This window comes from Labeo rohita, chromosome 12, assembly GCF_022985175.1.
Source record: "Labeo rohita strain BAU-BD-2019 chromosome 12, IGBB_LRoh.1.0, whole genome shotgun sequence".
Classification (NCBI taxonomy): domain Eukaryota; kingdom Metazoa; phylum Chordata; class Actinopteri; order Cypriniformes; family Cyprinidae; genus Labeo; species Labeo rohita.
Genome location: NC_066880.1, coordinates 28,117,420 through 28,142,570, shown reverse-complemented (window position 1 = coordinate 28,142,570; position 25,151 = coordinate 28,117,420). Strand labels below are relative to the sequence as shown.

At 35.3% G+C, this 25,151-nt stretch overlaps 1 protein-coding gene across 3 annotated transcripts in view; it reads left to right on the top strand.

Annotated features, from left to right (window-relative positions):
• LOC127173814 (myosin-16-like) overlaps positions 1–25,151 on the top strand; it is a 63,308-nt gene that overhangs the window by 9,773 nt on the left and 28,384 nt on the right. For 2 of the 3 annotated variants that reach the window (XM_051123818.1, XM_051123816.1), the window contains 5 exons: positions 9,699–9,905; positions 13,483–13,587; positions 15,466–15,552; positions 15,630–15,775; positions 18,797–18,887. In XM_051123818.1, the coding sequence (XP_050979775.1) occupies positions 9,699–9,905; positions 13,483–13,587; positions 15,466–15,552; positions 15,630–15,775; positions 18,797–18,887 (636 nt within the window). Of the gene's footprint in view, positions 1–5,731; positions 5,971–9,698; positions 9,906–13,482; positions 13,588–15,465; positions 15,553–15,629; positions 15,776–18,796; positions 18,888–25,151 lie in introns of those variants that run through there. The other variant, XM_051123817.1, reaches the window with a different exon arrangement.

The following is a 25,151-nucleotide window of genomic DNA, read 5'->3' as shown; positions in this document are numbered from 1 at the left end:
TACACATCATCAGTTTCTGGCTCAGGTTAGACTGGATGATGAAACAGACACAGATAGCTTTCATTTTTTACTGCTCTTTTGGGCAGGTATCAGAAGGGGTTTGCGTTTTGTCCTGTTCTGTGTGCAGGAATATCAATTCAGCACAAACGGGACGCCACAGAAGAAATGCGTATCTTATGTCAGGTGTTTATGAATCATGCGTTTGACCCAGTGGTTATTCTGGCTGATCTTGTATATTTCCAGTGTGCTTGGAAAATGAGTCTTTTTCCCTGATTCCATTCCCTGTCATAGAAAATCTCTCTCCCCTGCTGTAATTATAGCAGATCTAGATTTCACACAGGCATAATTCATCTGTCCTCTGCTGCCAGATCACAGCCACTGATTGCTGGGTAAGAAACAGTAGATTAATTGGGTCTTATCAGAGAGTATGTTATTTAAAACCACACTTCACATTTTTTAACATCACGTTGAGGCCATTGATTTGAGCACTGTTCTTTTCTTTTTTTTTTTTTTTTTTCCAAAAACTTCTAGCTGCGTTTCTTCCACTATGAGGTGGACAGAAGATTGTAATCTCTTATTATCACCAATAACTTCCAAATCAAATGCAGTTCAAAAGAGGCAATTTGTTTTCTTAAACAGCTTATGTCCCTCTCATTTATTTTGTGTTTCTTGTTATAAATTTTCTGTTTTAGTTCTATGAATCTAGAATTTGCAAATTTAGAATAGCGAGTTGTAAAAAGTCTGAATTACAAGATATATAATAAAAATTGCAGAAAAAGATAGAATTGTGAGATGTAAACTCAGAACTGCAAGAAAAAACTCAGAATTGCAAGATGTATAGAAAAAGGCAAAATTGTTAGAAGTAAACTCAGAATTGCAAGAAAAAGTCAAAACTGCGAGATGTTAAGAATAAGTCAGAATTGCGAGATGCAGACTCAGAATTGGAAAAAAAAGTTAAAATTGTGAGATGTAAACTTAGAATTGCATGAAAAAAGTTAGAATTGCGAGACGTAAACTCAGAATTGTAGGAAAAAACTCAGAATTGCAACATGTATAGAAAAAGGCAGAATTGTGAGAAGTAAACTCAGAATTGTAAGAAAAAAGTCAAAATTGCGAGATATAAAGAAAAATGCAGAGCTGCGAAATATAAGCTTAGAATTGCAAGTCAAAACTGCAAGATGTTAAGAATGAGTCAGAATTGCAAGATGCAAACTCAGAAATGGAAAAAAAATTACAATTGTAAGATGTAAACTTGATGTAAATTGCAAGAAAAAGTTGGAATTGTGATCTGTAGAGAAAAAGGTAGAAACGCATGATGTAAACTATGAATCTCAGGAAAAGAATCAAAATTGCTAGATGTGAAGAAAAAGTCAGAATTGTAAGATGTAAACTCAGAATTGTGAAAAAGATTTAATTGTGAAATGTACAGTAAACTCAGAATTACACAAAAAAGTCAGAATTGTGAGATGTAAACAGAATTTAGAGAAAACGTCATAATTGCAAGATGTAAACTCGGAATTGCAAGAAAAATTCTGAATTGCAAAATGTAATGAAAAAGACAGAATTGTGAAAAAAGTTAGAATAGTGAGAGGTAAACTCATAATTGCAGGACAAATTGTACAGAAAAAGTCAGAATTGTGAAAAATTTAGAATTGCGAGATGTAAACTCAGAATTGCAAGAAGAATGACGGAATTGCAAGATGTATAGAAAAAGGCAGAAACGCATGATGTAAACTGTGAATTGCAAGGAAAAAGTCAAAATTGTGAGATGTAAACAAAAAGTCAGAATTGCGAGATGTAAACTCAGAATTGCGCAAAAGTTAGAATAGCAAGATGTAAACTGAGAATTGTAAGAAAAAAGTCAGAATTGCCAGATGTAAACTCAGAACTGCAAACTGAGAACTGTGAGATGTAAACTCAGACTTGCAAGAAAAATTCAGAATTGCGAGATGGAAAATCAGAATTGCAAAAATAAAATCAAAAAGAAAAAGTCAAAATTGAAAGATGTAAACTCAGAATTGCGAAAGTTTTAATTGTGAGATGTATAGTTAATTCAGAATTGCACAAAAAAAGTCAGAATTTCGAGATGTAAACTTGGAATTCAGGGAAAAAACGTCAATTGCGAGATGTTAACTCAGTCGGTGTTCTGGCGTAATTGCGAAAAGTGAAAAACAAAGAATTGCTTAAACGGTTAGAATTGTGAGATTCATAATTGTGAGAAAAAAGAATTGCAAGATGCAGACTTGGAATTAGAGATGTCTTGAGCTGATCTCAAGGATCAGGATATAACCCTAACCCTAACCGTAAAGCCATGTTGGCCAATCAGAAGCCTGAAAAAAGCACACACTCTGATGTCACAAGCCAAAATCTCACAACAACAGTGCAACCAGAGTTTCTGAAAATCTTCACCCTGGCAGTAGTTTTCAAAAAGGTTTTGGATTCAGAGAACGGATACTGTGTTTGCGTGTGGACGAACGGCCAAACCGCATACAGCAAAAGCTGTGGTTTTGAGAATACCGTGTTCATGTGAACAAATGTGCATGTATGATTTGCGAAAAACAGTGAGGTCTATTCTAGGACCTCGCACACAGTGTTCAGTGTATTTGATGCACACTTTTGTAACGATCACTCATTCATTTATTGTTTATGTTTATCTGTTTTCAGACTATCTCACTTTAATGTTCTTGAACTGTGCATCAAACGCTAGGAATATACAAGTATCGGATCAACACTCGATAACGGCAGATACTCAGTATTCAATGACTTGGATCAGATTGGGGGCACAAAAAAATTTTTTTTTGTTTGGGACATCAAATGTCAGAATTGCAGGATGTAAATTCTAAATTGCGAAAAAAAAAAAAAAGATCAGAAGTGCAAGATGCAAACTTAGAATTCAGAGAAAAAAAGTCAGAGCTGAGATAAAAAGCTGCAATTAACTTTTTTTATTCTGTGGTGGAAACAAGCTTTTTCCAACTTAAGAAAATGTTCTCAGCAAAAAGAGAAATAAAAGTGCTGACTGCACATTGTTTACCATCTAATAATGACTGATAATGTGAAATGAAAGTGGAACACTGGGATGCCCTACTTACGCATGTGGAAAAGCTTTACGGTCTGGACGCTAGTGCGGGTCCTGAGGCGCAGGGCTGGATTTGTGAATGAGGCCTGTCTCGGGAGGAGGAAATACACTGCTATGACAGCGCTTTATACGGCAGTAAAATGCCCATTATCAGTCATTAACTCATCACTTTTGGTCCAAGAATCGAATGAAGTAATTGAAAGCAGATTTAGATACGGTAAAATCCTAATAGGCCTGCTAGTGCAAGACATAAACATCTATTTACTGATGTTTTATATTGCGCAGTTAAATGCAGAAATGTTCAAACGCTCATTATGGTTTAGAGCTAAACTTCTATAGATCAATGCATTTCATATATCAAATGTTTTCCAGTCTCACGACCTCATAAAACAGCAGTTTGATATCACAGATGCGCTGTAATCACAGCTGCTCCAGTGTTTCCTATGAGATATAAACTGAGGAATTATTGTTTAGAGTAATTCTTTGTTTTAACAGACCACATTTTATCCACACGTTCTAAATATTTACAGCATTTTAGAATTTTTTCCACACTTAATAATTCTGTTTTGCACTGCCACCAAATCGTAAACCGTAAACACAACAAATATTACCATGAGGTCAGAAGTCTTCTCCACACGACTCTGTTTGTTTTCACTAGTTTTCTGCATTAGTAAGTGTGGAACGGCTGTATCATACAGATAGGTAGCATGTGGTTTAACAGATCTGTGTTTTCTGAAGCTCATAAGGTCGAGTCAGAGCTTGTTTCTCTAATGCAATCCTAACCATGTGCTCTTGGATTCAGAGAAACGTCGGTCCTCTCAGTGAACATCTGAGTGCTGCTCGCTTTGGACTGGACGCTGTGCTTTGAAAGGTTATAGGGTGTTGAATGAGGGCTGTTATGAAGAACTATATCTAGAGATGTCTAGTGATGTTTATCTGTTTTCTGCAGACATACATGAGTAAAAAGGGTTTATGCTGTTGTGCTTCTCTTGCTCCTGAAAAGAGTGTGTCTTTGAAATGCAGAGGACAAAAGGTTGGGTTTCATGCCATGGATTTAGATGACGTTTGATAAATAAAATTAGATTAGAGATAACTAATAATCAGCTACCGTTGAGCAGAGTACATATACAGAGCCAATAATTGTTCAAAAGTTTGAGGTTGGTAGGATTTTGTGAAGTTTCTGAAAGAAGTCTCTTCTGCTCATCAAGGCTGTGTTTATTTGCTAAAAAATACAGTAAAATTATGAAATATTATTACAATTTAAAATAGCTGTGTTCCATGTGAATATATGTTAAAATATAATTTATTCCTGTGATCAAAGCTGAATTTTCAGCATCATTACTCCTGTCTTCAGTGCTACATGAGTCTTCAGAAAGCATTGTAATATGCTGATTTGCTCCTCAAGAAGCATTTATGATTATTAGCAATGTTGAAAACAGTTTGCTGGTTTATATTTTTGTGGAAACCATAATACATTTTATTTTTCTGGATTTTTTTGATGAATAGAAAGTAAAAAAAAACTGCATTTTTTGGAAATAAAAATATTTTTGTAACATTATAATTGTCTTTACTGTCACATTTCATCAACTGAATGCGTTCTTGCTGAATAAAAGTATTAATTTGTAATATAATTTAAATATTTGTATTATTATCTAATAGATAATTTATATTATAATACTAAAAATATTAAATAATAAAAATCAAAACTGTATAATAATAAAATAAATAAAACTACTACTAATAATTAAATAAATAAATACAATTATTAATAAAACTATTATTTATTCATAAATAAATAAATAAACAAATAAAATAAATAATGTTGAATAAAAGTATTCATTTTATTTGGGTGTTTATACCACCCGCTGGAGCTGCTTCTCAGCTTTTGTCATACTATAAACATGCATAAGAAAATCTATTAATATTCATTCATGTCAAAGTGGAAAGCTTGAAATGTTACTTTATTGTTTGCTTATAATTTATGGTCATATTTGAAGCAGATTGTGAAGGCGTTAGTGTGTGTTGTGCACAAAGGTCGGGTCACTGTCTGTGTCTGTGCATCATAAGTGTGGGATGATTACCATTCAGCTTCATAAAGAGGCCACCATAATGGTCACCATTATTTAGTCTGCAACTCTGAGCAGTTGAATCTCATCCAGTGGGTGTGAGGCCACAAATCACTGCTATGGTATGCGGTTGAGTATGCAATTCACCAAAAACAACGTACATACAGCATGTCAATGCCGTGTGTTGATTCAGTCACACCTGTTGAGATGTAATCAGCCTCTGCCAGTGATGGGTCTCGGTTCACCTGTTGTAGATGTAAATGTCTGATGTCTGAGCATAGAGTGTTTTGTCTGTAAAAAATGAATGGCAAACAGATTTTACATAGATTACAATAATAGCTTTGTTCTGACACTCACAGACATTTTCCAGACTGTAGGCATGGATTGGTTTTTTAAATAAATGCACGAAACGGCCCGCAAATCGTCGGCTGCTTTGCGCCTCGTCCAGTACAGAGATTTCGCTTTAATCTTTTGAATAATACGAGCGCTGTTGTGACGGATAGAGAAGGACGGCACAAAGACACTCACACAGTCTGTTACTCTACACCTCGACATCAGGGAATCATCTGTGCACCTGTTTCTGTCCGATCGCGGCAGGACTTCTGAAAGACGCCGGCGGTGCATGAATTACTCCCTCGATTGCATAGAAACACAGGAGGCGTCCAGCTGTTAGAGGAGGGTGAGGCGCTCATGTTCTGTTGCTCAGAGATGGATGGTGTTTGTCAGGTCGTGTCTGTCAGGCATTTGCTCTCGGATGAGCGACAGGTAGAAGCTGAGCACGAGGACTTGGATTGGGATAGTTTTACCACGTCCATCCCACTCCATCAGGTACAGCATGAGTTTGTTATTATGATAATGCATGTGCATAATGATGCCAATCATGCTTTTATTCCTAGAAAACACCTAGAGGAACTGTGCATGTTTACTTTCAATTCACTGTTGAGTTGCCTTGGGTGAATGCATCTGCCAAATGGATATACTGTATTTCAACCCAGTATTGTAAACGGCATCCTTGCATTGATTTGATAAACTGTAACATTTTCATTGTTATAGAATGTGTGCATAATTTCAGCATTGAAAAATAACTTTTTAAATGTTTTGGAGAAAACGTGAGTGTATTTGCCAGTGCAGAAATTGCTGCCATGATGCTAGGATGTTGTGGATGGTTCCAAGGATGTGAACATTGCTAAAAAGTGTGATATTTACTAATTGGGTCCTTCTTTGAATTGGCTTGACAATTTGATAAGATAGATCATTTTTGTTATTAAAAAGAGAGTGAATAATTTCAGAATTGCAGTATAAGATAGATTTTTGAATGTTCAGAATAAAATGTGTGCATGTTTGCAAAAGTTTCTGGTGGGTGATTCTGTGTCAAACCAACCAAATTTCACAAACTTTCCCAGCTTATATGTTTGATTTTGTCAGTATTTATAGACAAACATGTATAGTGATGAAAGCCAAAATATTACTGAGTAATCCTTTATTTTGTACAAGGAGGGTCAACATGACAATTTTCACTTGAGATTCAGAACCAAATTATAGGGGAGTAAAATGACTTCAGAAAGATGGCAGCTTCATCATGATCTTTTTATACTGAGATTGGTAGGTCTAATAGTAAAATCAGTTGACTTTAGCAATCTGTTTTATATTATGTGCTATCAATGACCATTCAAAAATGGGGAAAAGCACTTTTCAAGTTTCTTCTACAAAGTTTGAATGCCTGTAACTCAAGAGTATTAAAGATATATCATAATGCCCTTTTAGATATTGGGTCTTAAAGGAGAAGTCCTCTTCCAGAACAATCATTTACAAATAATTTACTCACCCCCTTGTCATCCAAGATGTTCATGTCGTTCTGTCTTCAGTGGTAAAGAAATTATGTTTTTTTGAGGAAAACATTTTAGGATTTTTCTCCATATAATGGACTTCATTGGTGCCCCGATTTTGAACTTCCAAAATGTAGTAATACAGCTTCAAAGGGCTCTAAACGATCAGCCGAGGAAGAAAGGTCTTATCTAGAGAAACAATCTGTAATTTTTTTCGGAAAATAAAAATTTGTATACTTTGTATTTTAAGCACAAAAGCTCATGTAGCACTAGTTCTGGGATGCACATTCACGACGCTATGTACTATTGAATCATGTCAAAAGGTCACGCGGAACGTAGGCATAACTGCAGACCCAGTGTTTACAAAGCGAACTGGACTAAGGAAGTGCAAGTAAGTCAAACGCTGTTTACAAACAAAAAGGTACAACGATGTTGGACGATTCTGAAGTTGTAGGAGAAAATGAGATGGAGTTTTTCACCATACTCTACCTTTTTGAGCCAGAGTGCACAGACTATGAACTTAGACGTGATTCGTAGTGTCGTGAACTCGCGTCCCAGAGCTTAAAAAGTATGCAAATTTTTACTTTTTGAAAAAAAAAAAATGACAGATCGTTTTGCTAGATAAGATCCTTCTTCCTCGGTTGAGATCGTTTAGAGCCCTTTGAAGCTTTAACAAACTTTCCTTTTGGCATCTCTTATTTTTTAAGGCCCTGTATGGTTCGGTTCCAGAGATATTGCAATTTCAATATGTGACCCTGGGCCACAAAACCAGTCATAAGTAGCACGGGTATATTTGTAGCAATAGCAAAAAATACATTGTATAGGTCAAAATTATCGATTTTTCTTTCATGCCAAAAATCATTAGGATATAAGGTAAAGATCATGTTCCATGAAGATATATTGAAAATTTCCTGTTGTAAATATATCAAAAAATAATTTTTGATTAGGAATATGCATTGCTAAGAACATAATTTGGACAACTTTAAAGGTGATTTTCTCAATATTTAGATTTTTTTTTTGCACCCTCAGATTCCAGATTTTCATCTGCCAAATATTGTCCTATCCTAACAAACCATACATCAATGGAAAGCTTATTTATTTAGCTTTCAGATGATAAAACTCAGTTTTATGAGATTTATGACTGGTTTTGTGGTCCAGGGTCACATATGGCTCCAAGAGTAAATTGTTCAATTGTACAGATTTTCAGTGGTCAAAAACCAAATGTGGGTCACTTTGTATAAAGAAGATACTTCTTTTCTTCTAAAGAAGAATGCCTGAAGAACAAATAATATTGAGACTAGAAACGTATCTCGTTTCCTTCTGTCAAAACAACTTGATTGAAAATACCTGAGTGTCCTAAATAATCTTTTCCCAAAGTTTGCGCGCCTGTAACTTAAGGAGTATTACAGATATCTCAGTTTGATTTTTAGATTTTAGTTCTTAATAAACTTTTCTTTTAGAATCTTCTTTTTCAAGGCCCTACATTGTTCAGTCCCAGAGACATGGGGAACAAAATGCCATGAGAAATAAAAAGTAGCACACTTTTATACATGACAAAGCATCCAAATATATAAACAAATTGATGAATAATGAAGATATAACACACTTTAAGGGTTGGTTCACCCATAAAATGAACATTTGCTGTTAATTTATTCACCCTCAGGCCTTCCGAGATGTGCTGTAGTTTACTTTTTTTCTTGTAAAGATGATTTTTAGCTGAAACTGTGGTTCTTGGTGATTCATAAAATGTAGTTCAATGGATACCGGCACTTTGAGAGTCAAAATATACATACCAGTAACCACAAAATGAATACCTGTGGCTTCTGATGATACATTGAGGTCTTTAATATAACTAGTTGGTCTTCTGGAACAAGATGATCAAATGAGAGTATGGTTAGAAAATAATTAAAGGGCCATACATTGAGAAAAACACTGGTATAGGATTTACTTTGAAACATTTTAACTCAAAAATTGCTAGTGAATTTCACAAATAGTTACATAGAAATGGCAAGTTTTGAAGTAGAAAGACTGAAATGGTATTTTCTAATAATCTTTGTTTTATTTATAACTGCACAAGCAAGTGGAAGCACTTTTTGAGTCTGTTACACAAACACTTCCCTCATCTCCCATTGGTCAGACAAACAGAAGGCCCCACCCCAAACTCACACCATTGGTTGAGTCAGTGTTGCTCTGTCTCTTCCAATTGAGCTGCTCAAACAAAAACATTGCAGTTGGTCCTGTAACCTTTAAAGGTGATGTAACACTGCCATTAATGTCTAAACTGATAAGCGAGTGTTAAAAACAGATGCTTTAGTAATAAGTCAAACAGGAATGAGTGGGGCACCTGTCAGAATTCAGAGCAGAATATGCACATTTATGGAAAAATATGCTTATGGGGAAAACACATCCACTGCCAACTTTGCAAGGACCCTCATATTTGTGTGTTTTTAACTTGATGGCATGTATCAAAGTGCAAGTTGTAAAACCAGAGCTTTTTATGTCCTGTCGGGACTAGTTTGTTAAATGATCCACTTCATCGAGGGAAGATCACTTTGTCCTTCTCACGTTTTGGAAGCTTCTGATCACAGGACGTTTGTGAAGAGCTCAGCTGCTTTTAGTGTCTTTGGTTGTTTTGTTCCTGTCGTCACCCTCTAAAGTTCGTCCCCCGAGGCTGACATGCAGCAGGAGACTCATCCATGTCCTCTTTCTCTCTCTTCCTCCCCGGAGCAGGAGCAGGAGAGCCTCCATCAGGCCGAGCAGCGCTGCGTGCAGCTGGAGGCGCAGGTGGCGGGACTGGAGGAGCGTTTGGAGCAGGAGGAGGGCGCCGCCGCTCAGCTGGCTTCCCAGCGTCACCGGCTAGAGGCCGAGTGCTGCGGTCTGCGCCGAGACCTGGAGGAGCTGGAGAACACGCTGACTTCAGTGGAGAAGGACAAACAGGTAGGAATGAGGTTCACACGCTGGCTGACACGCGTTTGACCCGTTACAGTAGAGGGAGTGCAGCCATATCTGTTCTTATGAGGTTTTTCCACATTGTAAGTCATGCATCATTAGTAGTCTGGAGAATATCATTTGAAAGTGTATTGGAATATTTCATGCTTCGATTTGGAGCAGAAGTCCTACAGTTCGTATTGGGACCAATCTAGATTTTCACTTTAAATTTCAGATAATAAGTAGATATCATGTATTTTCTTGCACTGGTTTACACTGGTAAATACTATATGCATTTATAAACATTCTGGTAGAACTAAAATTACGGAAAATTTAAAGAAGTTATTTTTTGTGGCGCAGTAAAAAAAGGACATTTTTCATATTTCTCTCTTTATTTTTTAATAATCGAGACTTTATATTGCGTAAATACAAATTTATTGTTCATAATTGCAACTTTATTTCCCATATATCCTTTAATTTTTCATATTGGGACTTTATTTTTTGTAAATGCACCTATTTCTCATTATGCAACTTTGTTTTTTAATTGTGACTTTATTTCTCATAATTGCAAATTTATGTTTTATAATTGCAATTTTGCAACATTATTTCCCATAATTGTTACTTTATTTCTCATGTTGGCAATTTATTTTTTTATTACTGCATATATTTGTCATGATTGCAACTTTTTCTTGTAATTGCAACTTTGTTAATCTGAATTGCAACTTTATTTCTAGTATTTGCATCTTTATTACTCGTAATTGTGACTGTTTCTATTAATTGTGACTTCATTTCTCATAATTGCAATTTTACTTCTCATAGTTGTGACTTTGTAACTTTGACTTTAGTTTTTATAAACCCAACTCTATTTTTTGTCATTTTAAATAAATTTTTCATAATTGCAACTTTATTTATAGTAATTTAGACTTTATTATTCACGTTGGCACTTTATTTTTTATGATTGCCGCTATTTCTCACGATTGCCACACTGTCTCGTAAATGTGATTTATTTACTTGTAAGTGCAACTTTGTTCATCGGAATTGCAAATATTTATTATAATTGCAGCTTTATTCCTTGCAATTTAAAATTAATTTTTCATAATTGCAATTTTATTTCTTGTAACTGCAGATTTATTTCTCATAATTGTGACTTTATTTCTAGTACTTGTGACTTTAGTTTTCATAAATGTAACTTTATTTCTCATAATTGCAAATGTATTTCTTGTAATTGTGACTTATTTCTCACATTGGGGTTTTATTTTTTTTTAAAATTGGAACTATAGCTTTACTTCTCATAATTTCGACTTTTCCTTAACTTTATCTAAGAGTATACACATGAAATTTGACATGACAGTGAAATTTGGTAAGGGTTGTTCTGGCAGTTGTTGTCAGGATCCCAAGAATTCAGGTGACATACTATCCATGCTAGATGTGTAAGATCTGCCGCTAACGTTAACATACACAAGACCAGACCTGTACCACTTGTTTGCTCTTTTACACTTCAAGGGGAAATGGTTTAAAGTCCATTTGTTGCCATAGCAGAACTATGGGAGACTTCACTTGTGACCTTAACTCCAGTCTTATGAGCATTAAATTCAGCTTTCATCTCAAAATTTAAAACAAAACTGTAAAAATATTTTAAAATATAATCAGTTCCTTAGGTGTTGTGGCATGGTAGAAATAATTGTTACCTTAACTGTGTTGCATAAAGCACTGCTGACTTCTTATTCAAGCTAGGTGTGCTGCCTTTCAATTACAGCACGCAGTCTGTAATTTTTCCAATTATAATTTTGTCTCATCTCTTACCAATTTACAGTAAGTGCAGATGTGTGGGGTTATTTGTCTGCTCATAGTTCTAGTTTATGTCTGTATGAGTTCAGAGGAACAATGACAGCTGGTATCAGGATGAAAGTATTTGAGGAGCTTCTCTACTCTTCTGGTCTACATCTGCTCCTCAAAGCTCAGACAGGCCCAAACCCCCCCACACACGTGTGTTCCATTAGTGCCTCATGTCATTATTGAAACAAATCACATCTGTCACATACAAAGTCAGTATGAGCCCTTTCTTTTTGTATTAAAATTGCAACTTCACTTTTCATATCGACTTTATTTCTTGTAATTGTAGCTTTATTTTTAATGACTGCAATTTAGTTTGGAATTGTGACTATTTCTCATAATTGTGACTTTTTTCCTCACAATTACACGTTTATTGTGACTTGTGACTGTTTCTGATAATTACAACTTTATTTCCCATAATTGTGACTATTTCCCTTAAATGCAACTTTTTTCTCACAGTTAAGTTTTTATTTCTTGTAATTGCTATTTTTTTCATATTGGAGCTTTATTTCTTTTAATCGACGATTTCCCGTAATTGCAACTTTATTTCTTGTAATTGTGACTTTATTTCCATTAATTGTCACTTTTTTTCCTCACAATTATGTTATTATTTCTAGTAATTGTAGGTTTTTTATACTGGGGCTTTATTTCTTGTAATTGTGAATGTATTGTGAGTATTTCTTATAATTGCAACTTTTTTCTCACAGTTATAATTTTATTTCCCTTGATTGTGACTTTTTTCTCGAATCTACGCCTTTATGTCTTGTCATTTTTTTTCCTCATATTGGAGCTTTATTTCTTGTAATTGTGACTATTTCTCATAATTTCAACTTTATTTCTTGTAATTGTGACTATTTCCTTTAACTGCGACATTTCTCTCAATTCTGTTTGTATTTCTTGTAATTGCTTTTTTTTACTCTTGTTGAGGGTTTATTTCTTATAATTGACTATTTCCTGTAATTGCAACTTTATTTCTCGTAATTGTGACTTTATTTCCTTTAACTGCGAATTTTTTCTCACAATTATGTTATTTTCCTGTAATTATGTGTTTTTCATATGGGGCTTTATTTCTTGTAATAGTGACTTTCTTGTAATTGCATCTTTTTTTCTCACAATTACATTTCTTGTAATTGCGACTCATATTGGGGCTTTATTTCTTGTAATTGTTACTATTCCTTGTGATTGCTTCTTTTTCTTGTAATTGCAACATTTTTTTGTAATTGTGACTTTATTTCACATATTGGGACTTTATTTCTTGTAATTGTGACTATTCCTTGTGATTGCGTCTTTTTCTCGTAATTGTGACTTTATTTCTTACATTTCTTTTAATTGCTATTTTTTCTCATATTGGGGCTTTATTTCTTGTAATTGAATATTTCCTGTAATTGCACCTTTATTTCTTGTAATTGCGACTATTTCTTTTAACTGTGACAATTCCTTGTGATTGCAACTTTTTCTTCAGATTGTGACTTTTTCTCATAAATGCAACTTTATTTCTCGTAACTGCAACTTTAAATTCTTGTAATTTCAACTTTGTTTCTTGTGATTGCAACTGTATATATATACTATATTTTGAAACTGCAATCAACTTTATTTGTTCGTAATTCTCATAATTGTGATTTTTTTTTTTTTCTTGCACATGCAACTGTATTTCTCGCAATTGAGTCTTGGCTGTAATTGAAGCGATTTTTCATAATTGCAAATGTTTATCTTACAAATATTGCTAATTCAGATGCATCTGAACTTTGTCTAGTCCTCAGACTCTGCGGTGAGGAAGCTCTCTGAGGATCTCGCCCAGAAGAACGAGCTGGTTCAGAAGCTGCAGAAAGAAAAGGAGCACCTGGTGGAGTTAAGCCAGGTGAGTGCTGCTGAAATGACATGGGATCACATTCTCTGCGTGCATTTGTTCATGTTCCAGAATCCATCACTCAGACCAATAGCCTTAGACAGATGTTGCACAGTTTTGACCGGTGGTTTCCAGGGATGCTGCAGTGTAAAGGTCAGTCATGAGGCGAGGTAACTAATGCAATCAGCACAGGCTGCTCTTTTAAATGGGACAGACCCATCTGGAAGACAAGTTGAAGGTCGTTAACAGGTTAGCGTTCATCCCTCTGGCACAACAGGCCGTTTCCAACCTTAATCTGGAAAGTAACTTAGAGGGTTCAGGTCACTGCTGTGATTGCTTCTTAAATAATGAAAAAATATTTTCTGCAAAATGTTTTATAATGAGTTGCAGCAGTGAACTGCTCTGAAATCTTAATTACCAATCAAAACACGGTTTGTGACTCTAATACTGCACTTTTTAGTAATTAATACAGTTTTTGCATGCCATAAAATTAATGAATTATTTATGTGTTTTTGACCCGGTTGAAAAGATGGTAATGTGCAATAATATAAATATTAAATATTAAATATTTTAAGTACTTTTGTTGTAAACAATCCGTCTTTATGCATAAGTGTCATGATGCTATTTTTTGTTGTGATGTCCGGATTTATTATTATTTCAGAAATTAATGTAATTCATGCATATACTTTTTTGTGATAACTATTTTGAACAACAATTTATAAATTAAAGTTCATTTGGATATTTTTTTTGTGGGCATGACAGAAATATCAGGGTAATACAACTGTCCTGATATCATAATGAATATAATATGAGTATTGAGTACTATTAAGTACTATTGAGTAATAATAAAAAGCATTAAAACATAAATGCAACCAACCTGTGGGAAAAAAATTATAAAATGAGAAATTACATTCTAGAAGTATCAGATAACTTAACCTTTTATGCCAAGGCAAGATTAGTTTGTCTGTGGCAAGTTGTAAATTGTCATTTGGTGCAACCCCTAAAAAAACATAATGATATTTACGAATTATTCTGTGTTACCTTGAAAAAATACATTTAAAAATGTTTTAAATTATTGTGTATAGTTACATTCATAGTGTGTGGAAAATATTTTAAATTTAGACTTTTCTTAAAACCGACATAAATTCAGAGAGTCGATTTCCAACTTGGTTTTAAAATATTTTATTGTTTCTGTAGACATTCTAATTTGTCATTGACCCTGCTAATGAACTACAGCTGTGAATTGCTCTCAGTTCTTCATTACTGATTGAAGTGTTGCTCCAGTATTGTGTCTGTCAGTTCTCCAGAAACTGATATGGTTTTTACTCATTTTTGCAAAACTGCATGTCCTCAAATTGATGAATTATTCATGCGTTTTTGACCTGGAGAAAAGAACAGCAATTTAAGCTAATTTGGAACTAACTGCTTTCTAAATAATTTGTCTTGTAGATGCAGAGCACCTTAGATCACAGTCTAGTTCACCTTAGAAAGTCAAGAAGTGTCTTATTTTCCTCTCACCATCTCTTTTGTGCTCCATAAAACTCTACGATCGGTGTGCAGTAACGTAAGCCAGATGTCCAACAGTAGCAGCTCATCTCTGTGATTTACGATCTTCATCAGAGCAGAGGAACTATGGCCAGATTTGTGAGCTCTTCATTTGAGGAGTCGAAACCAAGAGTTGGCGTGATGGCGTGGTGTGCTTTATAGTTTAGTTGACTTCTCTTTAGACGAGAATGAATGTGCCTTTTAGGATCTGATTTGATTAAGCCATCATGCTTCCTCTGTGATCGTCCGAACAAAAGCATCCCGGTCAGATGCGGGCCGTTCTTGGCTGGAAATGTATGCCACATCTGCTCGACAGACCCACACGTCTCTGTTTTATTTTTGCAGCAGGCCATCGAGGACTTGCAGTGCGAGGAGGAGAAGGTGAACCTCCTGACCAAAGAGAAAGCCAAGCTGAAGCTGCAGGCGGAGGATGTGAGTAGATCAGCAGATCGCTGCGGTCCGGGCCGCCGATAGTTCATGAAGTCACACCAACCTGCTTGATGTTCTAGCTGGAGTATCTGCTGGACCAGGAGAAGAAACAGAGGACGGATTTGGAGAAGAGCAGGCGAAGGCTGGAGGGAGACGGTAGGAACGCTATGGACAACCTGACTGAGATGGGCAAGATGAGAGCCAGTCTGGAGGAGATGATCAGGAGGTGAGGAGATGTTTAGTTCACAAATGCAAATGATGAAAAGAAGTTACATAACTTGCTTCTGAAATAGTTGTTCTGTTTGCTAACATGTCCTTTTTTTCTTTGTTTAGTCTCAAACTAAGCTAATAAACTAGAAACAGGAACGGAAAGGGGTGTGTGATTCAAAGAAAATTGAATAATGAATGAAATCATAAAATTGTTTTAACCCACATCAGAGATCCGTGAACATTTACATTCATTATATAATGTGAATTTGTTGTTGAATAATTGAAATAATATCTTAAAATCTTAGGGGGGCACTTAAAGTAGATATTTTAGCTCAAAATGGTGTTGCTTTTAAAAATGTTAGGGTGTCCCTGATGGAGGGTAAACATCCATATAATGTTATAATAACTAATATAAAAATGAATGCTCTCCTGAAGCCGTTGAGGTCTCCAAGCAAAGATTTAAAAATAGTGAAGGTCTCGAAGCAAAACAGATGTTTGGACGGCTCTTGTCTATAACATGATATGTGCTTGGAGCGCCGCTATCTCTGCTTTGATGAGTTAAAGGCCTCCAGGCTTCTAGTGCCGTTCAGGCTTGTTAGTATGCAGAATGCCGTATATTCTCTAGAAAGCAAAACCAGCTGTTTCATTGAGGCCCCCATAAGAAGAAAAAACGTAGGAAATTCCTATTTATTTTAATATATGAGTAATGGTGAAAGGGTTAAAAGCAGAGATAGTATGAAGAGGAGAAAAAAGATCAGAACTGCTCCTTATGTATGAATGGCAGCTCCGTCTTTCAATTAAAATAACCAGTCAGAATTCTGACAAGGGGATTACCTATTGTTTATTTGATGACATATGATAATGAAATGAAATTTTTCATTTAAGGTGATACTAGAAGCCTGTTTCCACCTAAAATTATTAGTGACTTTATTTATTGCAATTGCCACTGGAATAAATGTAAATGCAAAGTTTCTCAGTAGAACACAAACGTTTTGCAAGAAAACGTTCATTTTCTCAGGGGGACGCAGTACTGTTACTAGAGAATGCTTACATTTTGTATGTGAATGAAAAAGTTTTGTTTCTCAGAAGAATTCAAAGGTTTCTCAAGCAAACGCAAAAGTTTCTTGTACCTTTATTAGAGAATGCTTACTTTTTGTGTGTGAATTAAAAGTTTCTCAAGAAAAGTTTCTTGGGGATGCAAAAGTTTTTTGAATGAGCTAAAATATTCGGAAAAACAATACTTTTGCAAATTCTTCTTGTGGAACAAAACTTTCTCATTCACATACAAAATGCAAACTTTCTCAGAAGAATTCCAAAACTGCTTGAGCAAATGCAAAGTTTCTCTATAAAAAAGTTTTGTTTCTCGGAAGAATTCAAAAGTTTCTTGAGCAGTTTCTTGACCAAACGCAAAAGTTTCTTGGCAAAAGGCAAACGTTTTGTGACTGAATTAAGAACTTTTTGGGAGAATGCAAAAAGTTTCTTGGAGAAGTTTTGTGACGGAACACTTACGCTTTCTCATAAAACTTTTCCATTCCTTCAGGAAACTTTGCGTTCACTCAAAAATGTTTGCAGTCCCCCTGAGAAACTTTGCCTTCGCTCACAAGATGTAAGCGTTCTCCAGTATAAGTATTACGTTCCCCCGAGAAACTTTCTGTTTGCTTAGTAAACGGTTGCGTTCCTCCAAGAAAATTTGCACTCAGAACTTTCACATTTCCCAATCAAAAATTTGTCTTCACTCACAAAATGTTATTTAATTCCAAATGAAATTTAGCATTTGCTCAAGAATTTTTTTAATTCTTCCAAGAAACTTTGTGTTCGCACACAAGACATTGTTCTACCGAGAAAATGTGAAAAAAAAAAAAAAATGTAAACATTCTCTAGTAAAAATATTGTTTCCCCAAGAAATTTTACGTTTTTCACTAAACTTTTGCGTTCCTTCAAAAAAACCTTTGCATTCATTTAAAATGTAAAAGTTTCTCAGGGGGAGGCAATACTTTTACTAGAGAACACTACGTTTTGTGTGTGAATGCAGAAGTTTCGTTTCTCAAATGAATTCAAATGTTTTTTTGGGGGGGGGGACGCCATACTTTTACTAGCTAGTGCTTACATTTTGTGACTAAATGCAAAGTTTCTTGGGGAAATGCAAACTTTCATGAGAAAATGTAAAGTTTCTTGGGGGAACACAAAACTTTTACTAGAGAATGTTTAAATTTTGTGGGTAAACTGCAAAGTTTCTTGGGGGAATTCTAACATTTTGTGAGTAAATGCTAAGTTCTTTGGAAGAATGCAAAAGTTTTGTAAACAAAGGCAAAGTTTCTCATAAGAAGGCAAATGTTTTGCAAGAGAACGGAAATGTCACACCTCATGGACCTGTTTTGTTGTGTTTTCTCGCTCATGTGCCCATATTTGGTTGTTTCTGTTCTCGTGTAGTCATCATTAGTCAACCTCCATTCACCTGTGTCTTGTTAATTATCTCCAATTTACTCCAGTATTTAAAGTGTAGTCTGTCCTGTCTTCCCTTGTCTGGTATTGTGAAGGTTTCTTGTGTGTGTGTGTTTTACTGCTCTGTCTGGATGTTACTTGTTGTGGAATTATTAAAGTGTTATTGGAATTCTTCGTCGTCCTGCCTAATCCCACACCGTTGCGTGACAGTAAAGGCATTAAAATATACATTTCTCTTCCATCCCATATTTTTTCCATCACCATATTCCTCTTCCATAGAAACAGGTTTATGTAAATATGAGCTGTACTTGCATGCCTAATAAAAACAGAAAATATCTATGCGGGGTGTTACTAAGATGGCCTTTGAGTGAACTGAATTGCCTTAAAGGTACTTTAGTTAAAACAACAACATACAAATCACAGAGTCAATCAGTGAGATCATCAAACAGTGTGCTGGAATTGACTGGCACGTTTAATAATCTGAGACACGGCTGACGTTTATCGGACACGACTAACAAACAACACAGCACGCCTGCTAAATTAGCCCTGTCACTCCCGTCCTTACACGCTCGCTCTCTCGTCTGTCTTCTGTCAGGAAAGATGTGGAGATAAGCAGCACCAGCAGCCGGCTGGAGGCAGAGGAGGCACAGAACGCAGGCCTGCAGAGGAAGAATAAGGAGCTCCAGGTGAGGCCTCGTGGGAGAGCCGCAGCATTCCTGTCTTTCAGCGCCGTGGGGGTCCAGGGCTCTGATTTGCGAGCCAGAGATGACAAAAACATAGCTGAGGAGTTCAGGAGCTGATAACGATCTCTCTAGAGAGGGAAGGAAGGCTCCGGTTGTAACCTCACACTGCTTTTTTAAGCAGAGTCTGTTTAACCTGTGCTCTGTTGGCTTTTTTTGCACGGGACTCAGAAAGTGACAGCAGAATGATATATTTGAAAAGAAAGAGAGAGTTAGATCATGTCTGAGGCATTTAAAAGCTGTTGAAAAGCAATGTTAGTTTAACCTCTGTCACTCCCGCTTCATGCCAAGTAGGTGTGACGCCCTCGCCAGACCTAAAAGCATTTAGAAATGTGTGATATTAATGCATTTAAAGGAATAGTTCACCCCAAAATGAAAATGTGCTCACCCTCAGGCCATCCAAGATGTAGATGAGTTTGTTTCTTCATCAGATTTAGAGAAATGTAGCATTCCGTCACTCGCTCACCAATGGATCCTCTGCAGTGAATGGGTGCCGTCAGAATGAGAGTCCAAACAGCTGATAAAAACAACACAATCATCCACAAGTAATCCATACCACTCCAATCCATCAATTAATGTCTTGTGAAACTAAAAACTGCATGTTTGTAAGAAACAAATCAATCATTAAAACTAAAATACAAGTCCATAATCCAGAATAACGCTTCCTTCAGTGAAAAAGTTGGTCTGGTCTGAATCAGGAGATATGAACAGAACAGAAATATGCACAGATTTCACCGTTTACAAGCCAAAACAGCTCTAAACAAATAGGTGGGTGGATTTTGACATGGAAGGACAACAGGAGATGGACTTTTTTCACTGGAGGAAGCATTATTATGGATTATGGACTTGTATTTTAGTTGAAAACACCTTAATGATGGATTTGTTTCTTATAAACATGCCACTTTTGGCTTCACAAGGCATAAATTGATGGACTGTAGTGGTGCAGATTACTTGTGGATTATTGTGATGTTTTTATCAGATGCTTGGACTCTCATTCTGACGGCACCCATTCACTGCAGAGGAACCATTGGTGAGCAAGTGATGGAATGCTACATTTCTCCAAATCTGATGAAGAAATAAACTCATCTGCATCGTCGATGGCCTGAGAATGAGCACATTTTCTTTTTTGAAGGCCATTTCAGAGACAATATCAGGAGATTGCATACAATAGAAATTTATCTTTTGCCACAGATTTATTTCTGATCTAATGCATTTGCAATCATTGCACATAAAAGTAATGGTAATTCAGTTTCCTTTTGTTTCCCAAGCTTCAGCAAAGCTAAAAGACTTGAGATGGACAAGACAGGAGACAGTTTCACCACGGACTCAAGCTTGTTTAGAGAACACAGTCGCTCTTTGTCTCTCGTGCTTGTCTGCTATAATGAAGTTGAAAGTTGATCCTTGTGTTGGTGAGGGTGGACATGTTTTCACTTTCAGCTAGGGCATTCAGCGTATCACACAAAGCATGCTTTATGGCTCCGTCTGCCCGTTAATTACAACACAGGTGGAGATGAAGACAAATGTGACATGCCTGCCGAAGAGCACTGGGTTATTCTGTAGGGTCGCTTCAGGTGAAGTTTTGATGTGCTGGTTGGCGATTGTTGTTAATCAGAAGATGAGCATTATGAGATGGGCAACTTTTGTGGGTAGAGAGACAGATCATCTTAATGAGGGTCAGTTTTAGCCAAGTAATAACATGATGTAAATATCTGGCTCATGTCACGTTGACACAACCAATCAAAGAATCTGTTTTCATTAACAAACTGGCATGATTTAAAAAAATTCTAAAAATATTTCCTAAATGTCCTTGCAAAAAACTAATACGTAGTCTCTTGATCTTTATGAATATTTTTTTGTTTAAGAGTGTAACCAGGGCTAGTTGTCACACTGTGATTGAGTGAACATTTCTCAGGGTATGTTTATTATTTTAGGGCTCTAGATCATTTTTGTCAGCTAAACACCCTTTGTCCTAAAAAAAAAAAAAAAAAAAAAAAAAAAAAAAAAAAACCCAGTGAGGTTTTAAGTTATTATTCAGTAATTTCACAATATAATTGCATGTTCACAGTTCTCTGATGATAGTTAATGGTCACATGGCATGCAGGTAAACAAATAAAATATTTCATATTTCTGTGTTCAGTGTTATTTTGATTGTTTTTAGTTTAAAATTATTTATTTATTTTAATTTTACATTTTCTCCCAATTAAATTAATTGTTATCTTGCATCAGCTCACAAACCCCTGTTTGAAAAACCCTTCCATAAAGTATTGATAAAACAACATTTTGAGTTTTCTAAGTTTCATTAGTGCTCCACAAAAAAATATAAAGTTGACTTTTGAAAAACACATCTTGACTTTTTGTGACAACATGCCCCAATGGGCAAAAGTACTATAAGGCGTAAGTTATATTAAACAACCTATGGCAGGCCTTTCACATACACTACCGTTCAAAAGTTTGGGGTCAGTACATTTTTATTGTTTCTTTTTTTTTTTTTTTTTTAATACTTTTATTCACCAAGGATGTTAGTTAATAATTAAAAGTTTATTAAAAGTTAATAATAAATAATTTACATTGTTATAAAATATTTATATTTTGAATAAACACTGTACTTTTTAAACTTGTTATTCATGAAAGAATCCTGAAAAAAAAAAAAAAAAAAAAAAAGGTTCCAAAAAATATTTGGCAGCACAACTGTTGATATTATCCAACATTGATCATTCTAATAATAAATCCGCATATTAGAATGATTTCTGAAGGATCATGTGACACTTAAGACTGGAGTAACAGCTGATAAAAATTCAGCTTTTCATCAAAGGAATAAATTCTATTTTAAAGTATGTTAAAATAAAAAACATTATTTTATATTGTAAAAACATTTTGCAATATTACTGTTTTTTTTTGTTTTTTTTTAATCAAATAAATGCAGCCTTGATGAGCATAAGAGACTACTTTAAAGACTATTACAAGTCTTACTGACCCCAAACTTTTGAACGGTAGTGTAAATTTTAAAGTAATTATGAAATGCATGACAATTCATGCATCACTTAATATAAATAAAGAGCAGGATAAAGATTATATTGGTTTTGGCAAACACATTGTAATTAGTACAAATTGTGGCTTGTGGCAACTTGTCTCAGTAAAAATCTGACAAAATACCTTGAGAACACAGTTTAACCTCACGGTTCAAGTGTATGTATAGGCACTCCTTGCCCTGATGAATGTGTGGTTTGATTGTGTCCACTACACAGTTACTAAGAGATTGTTAGCTTCACTCATAGAGTATGACAACTATAATCTATCTGTGTGTGTATATAAATAATAAGCAAAAATGTTGTATAGAGTGTGGCAGTGGTAGATCTCATAGGTTATGAAAGTTGAGTTTGTGTGCATCATAAGCCAGAGGAGGCAGTGAGGAGGTCAGTAGATACAGTGAGGTTAGGGTGAACTGAGATGGACTGGTACTGTGTACAGTAATGGTGTTTGAGCTTTTTACCTCTGCCAGATAGCTGCAGATAGTTAGTAATCTGCTGCTTTCTGTGTCTCACATGTGATGGTAGTGTATAGTCCTTCATGATGCTGAGAAATCTCTGAAAGGTTAAGAATGAAAGACAAGGAATGTGTATTCTTGCAAACTGACACTGAAATGACTGGGTGTTTCAGAAAAAAACTGTCTGCAATCATTTTTTTTTTTATCAGGTTTGTTAGGAATGCATTGATCATTCTGTCATTTATTCATTTCGATTCAAACTTGTGACTTTATTTCTTCAGGTGAAGACAGAAGAGAACATAATCAAGAGTTTGCTGGTCACTCTCTTTAATGCAATTACAGCGAATGAGGGTGCAAAAATACCACTAAACCATAAGTGTAGTCCATATGACTCATTCACTATATTACAAGTTTTTTGAAATCACATAATGGCTTTGTGTGAATCAAAATGTAAATCTTTTTCTTTTAACGCAAAACGCAAGTACACATTAACAAGAGTAAATAAATAACAATTCACTAATTTAGAAAAACAATATTTTGAAAGGAGAAATTAATGATTCTAATGCTTTGTAAAAATAGTTATTAGGGATGTAATTTTCATGCTTTTTTAACAAAATGATATCTAAGAAAAATTATAAATTAAAGGTTGTGCTTTTTTATTTGTGACCCTGGACCACAAAGCCAGTCTTATGTTGCACGGGTATATTTGTAACAATAGCCAAAAACACACTGAATGGGTCAAATTTATTGATTTTTCTTTTATGCCAAAAATCATTAGGATATCAAGTAAAGATCATGTTACATGAAGATATTTTGTAAATTTTCTACCGTGAATATATTAAAACATAAGTCTTGATTAGTAATATGCATTGCTATGAACTTCATTTGGACAACTTTAAAGGCGATTTTCTCAATATTTAGATTTTTTTTTTTTGCACCATCTGATTCCAAATTTTCAAATAGTTGTATCTTGGCCAAATATTGTCCTATCAAACCATACATCAATGGAAAGTTCATTTATTCAGCTTTCAGATGCTAACTAAATATCAAGAAATTTACACTTATGACTGGTTTTGTGGTCCAAGGTCACATTTCATTTTTTTTTTGTGAAATTGAAATATGTCAAATAATAAAACTAAATTGAAATTTAGAAAAAAAATCCTAAATCAAATAAATAATGCAAATAAAAGAAATGTCTTCATATAAATGAAAAAGGGCTTCGCCTGTGCTCTTTAAAATTAGATTCAACCACGGCATTTTAATCATGATCCAAAAACAAAGATGCTGATTACATGCAGCATGAGCAGTTTTTGATTTTAATAAGATTTTGAATCGAAAACAGAATGTCTGACTTTGTGACAGTAGCTTTGTGACACTATACTACATAAAACACCTGCATGAAACAAAAACAGCAAATGTGCTAAATGAAAACGCCAGTGGACCTCACATTTCCGGAATTCTCTTAGCGGAAGTCGTCATAGTTGGGTAAAATCCGAGAGCAGTGTACGGGAGAGTACCACAAATATATTTTTAGCGTTCTCATTTGCTCAAATAACAAACAAAAGAAAAACGATAGTGTTTTCACGACTTTCATTCAAAGGAATAAAATAGAGAGAGACTGATATTGGAAGTCAGAAGAGAGAACAATGTCAATTTTATCGTCCCTCCCATAGACGTGGCATTAGAAGCACCCTTGCATTAGTGTTAACTATTTTTTTGTAACTTAATGAAAAGGTGGCGTAATGCAAAGAATAGTGTTATAAATGTACATACATTTTCTTAAAGGGGTCATCGGATGCACATTTTCCACAAGTTGATTCTTTAGGATCTTAATGAAAAGTCTATAATATACTTTAGTTAAAAATTATCAATGATAGTGTAAAACAACACCCTTTTTACCTTGCCAAAATCAGCTCTGCAAAAATCATCTCATTCTGGTCGAGGCTGCTTTAAATGCAAATGAGCTCTGCTCGCCCCACCCCTCTCTTCTCTCTGTGGAGAGATGAGCCTGTTTACTTTAGCCGCATTTAGCCACTTTATTAGGAAAGACGATCGCAAAGATTCATAAAAAAACCCTTATACTCACTTCTGCTGTAAGTGAAGCTGGATCACGAATGATTCGCGTGAACACAGACGGATATATGTAGATCGGGAGGCGCATTCCCTTCACAAACAAACGTAATCTACTGCATCTTCAGCTGCTCAGGTGTCGGGAGTAAATGAGGACCAATATGTTCATTATTACATCCAGCAACACAACACCTCAATTGCTCAATCGGAGATATTCTTGTCTAACTTACATCCCTGCTCCGGCATCGAAACAATGGAGGTCGGACTGTTACAGCCGATCTGAGGTAAAACGCTCATGTCATTCAACTATCGTGGGAGTGGCCTCTTTGGGTGTGACGCCACAACGACAGGCATCTGAGAATGGCTCGATTTAAAAAAGGGGATATTATTTTTACAGATTAATTAATAACCACTGCATGGATTTTTATCTTTATAGGGTAGATTTGTACATACACTGCCAACACACATTAATGTTCAAACAACATGTAAAAGTGAACCCTTTAAAAATCAAAATCTAAAACAATTTCAAAGATTTATGATGATGACCATTAAAACGCGTCATCACAGTCTTGTGAAAAGGGTCCATTCTCTCTCTGACAGCAGGTGGTGCTAATGGAACAGCAGTGATACAGTGTTTCCATGGTTACCAGTGTAAA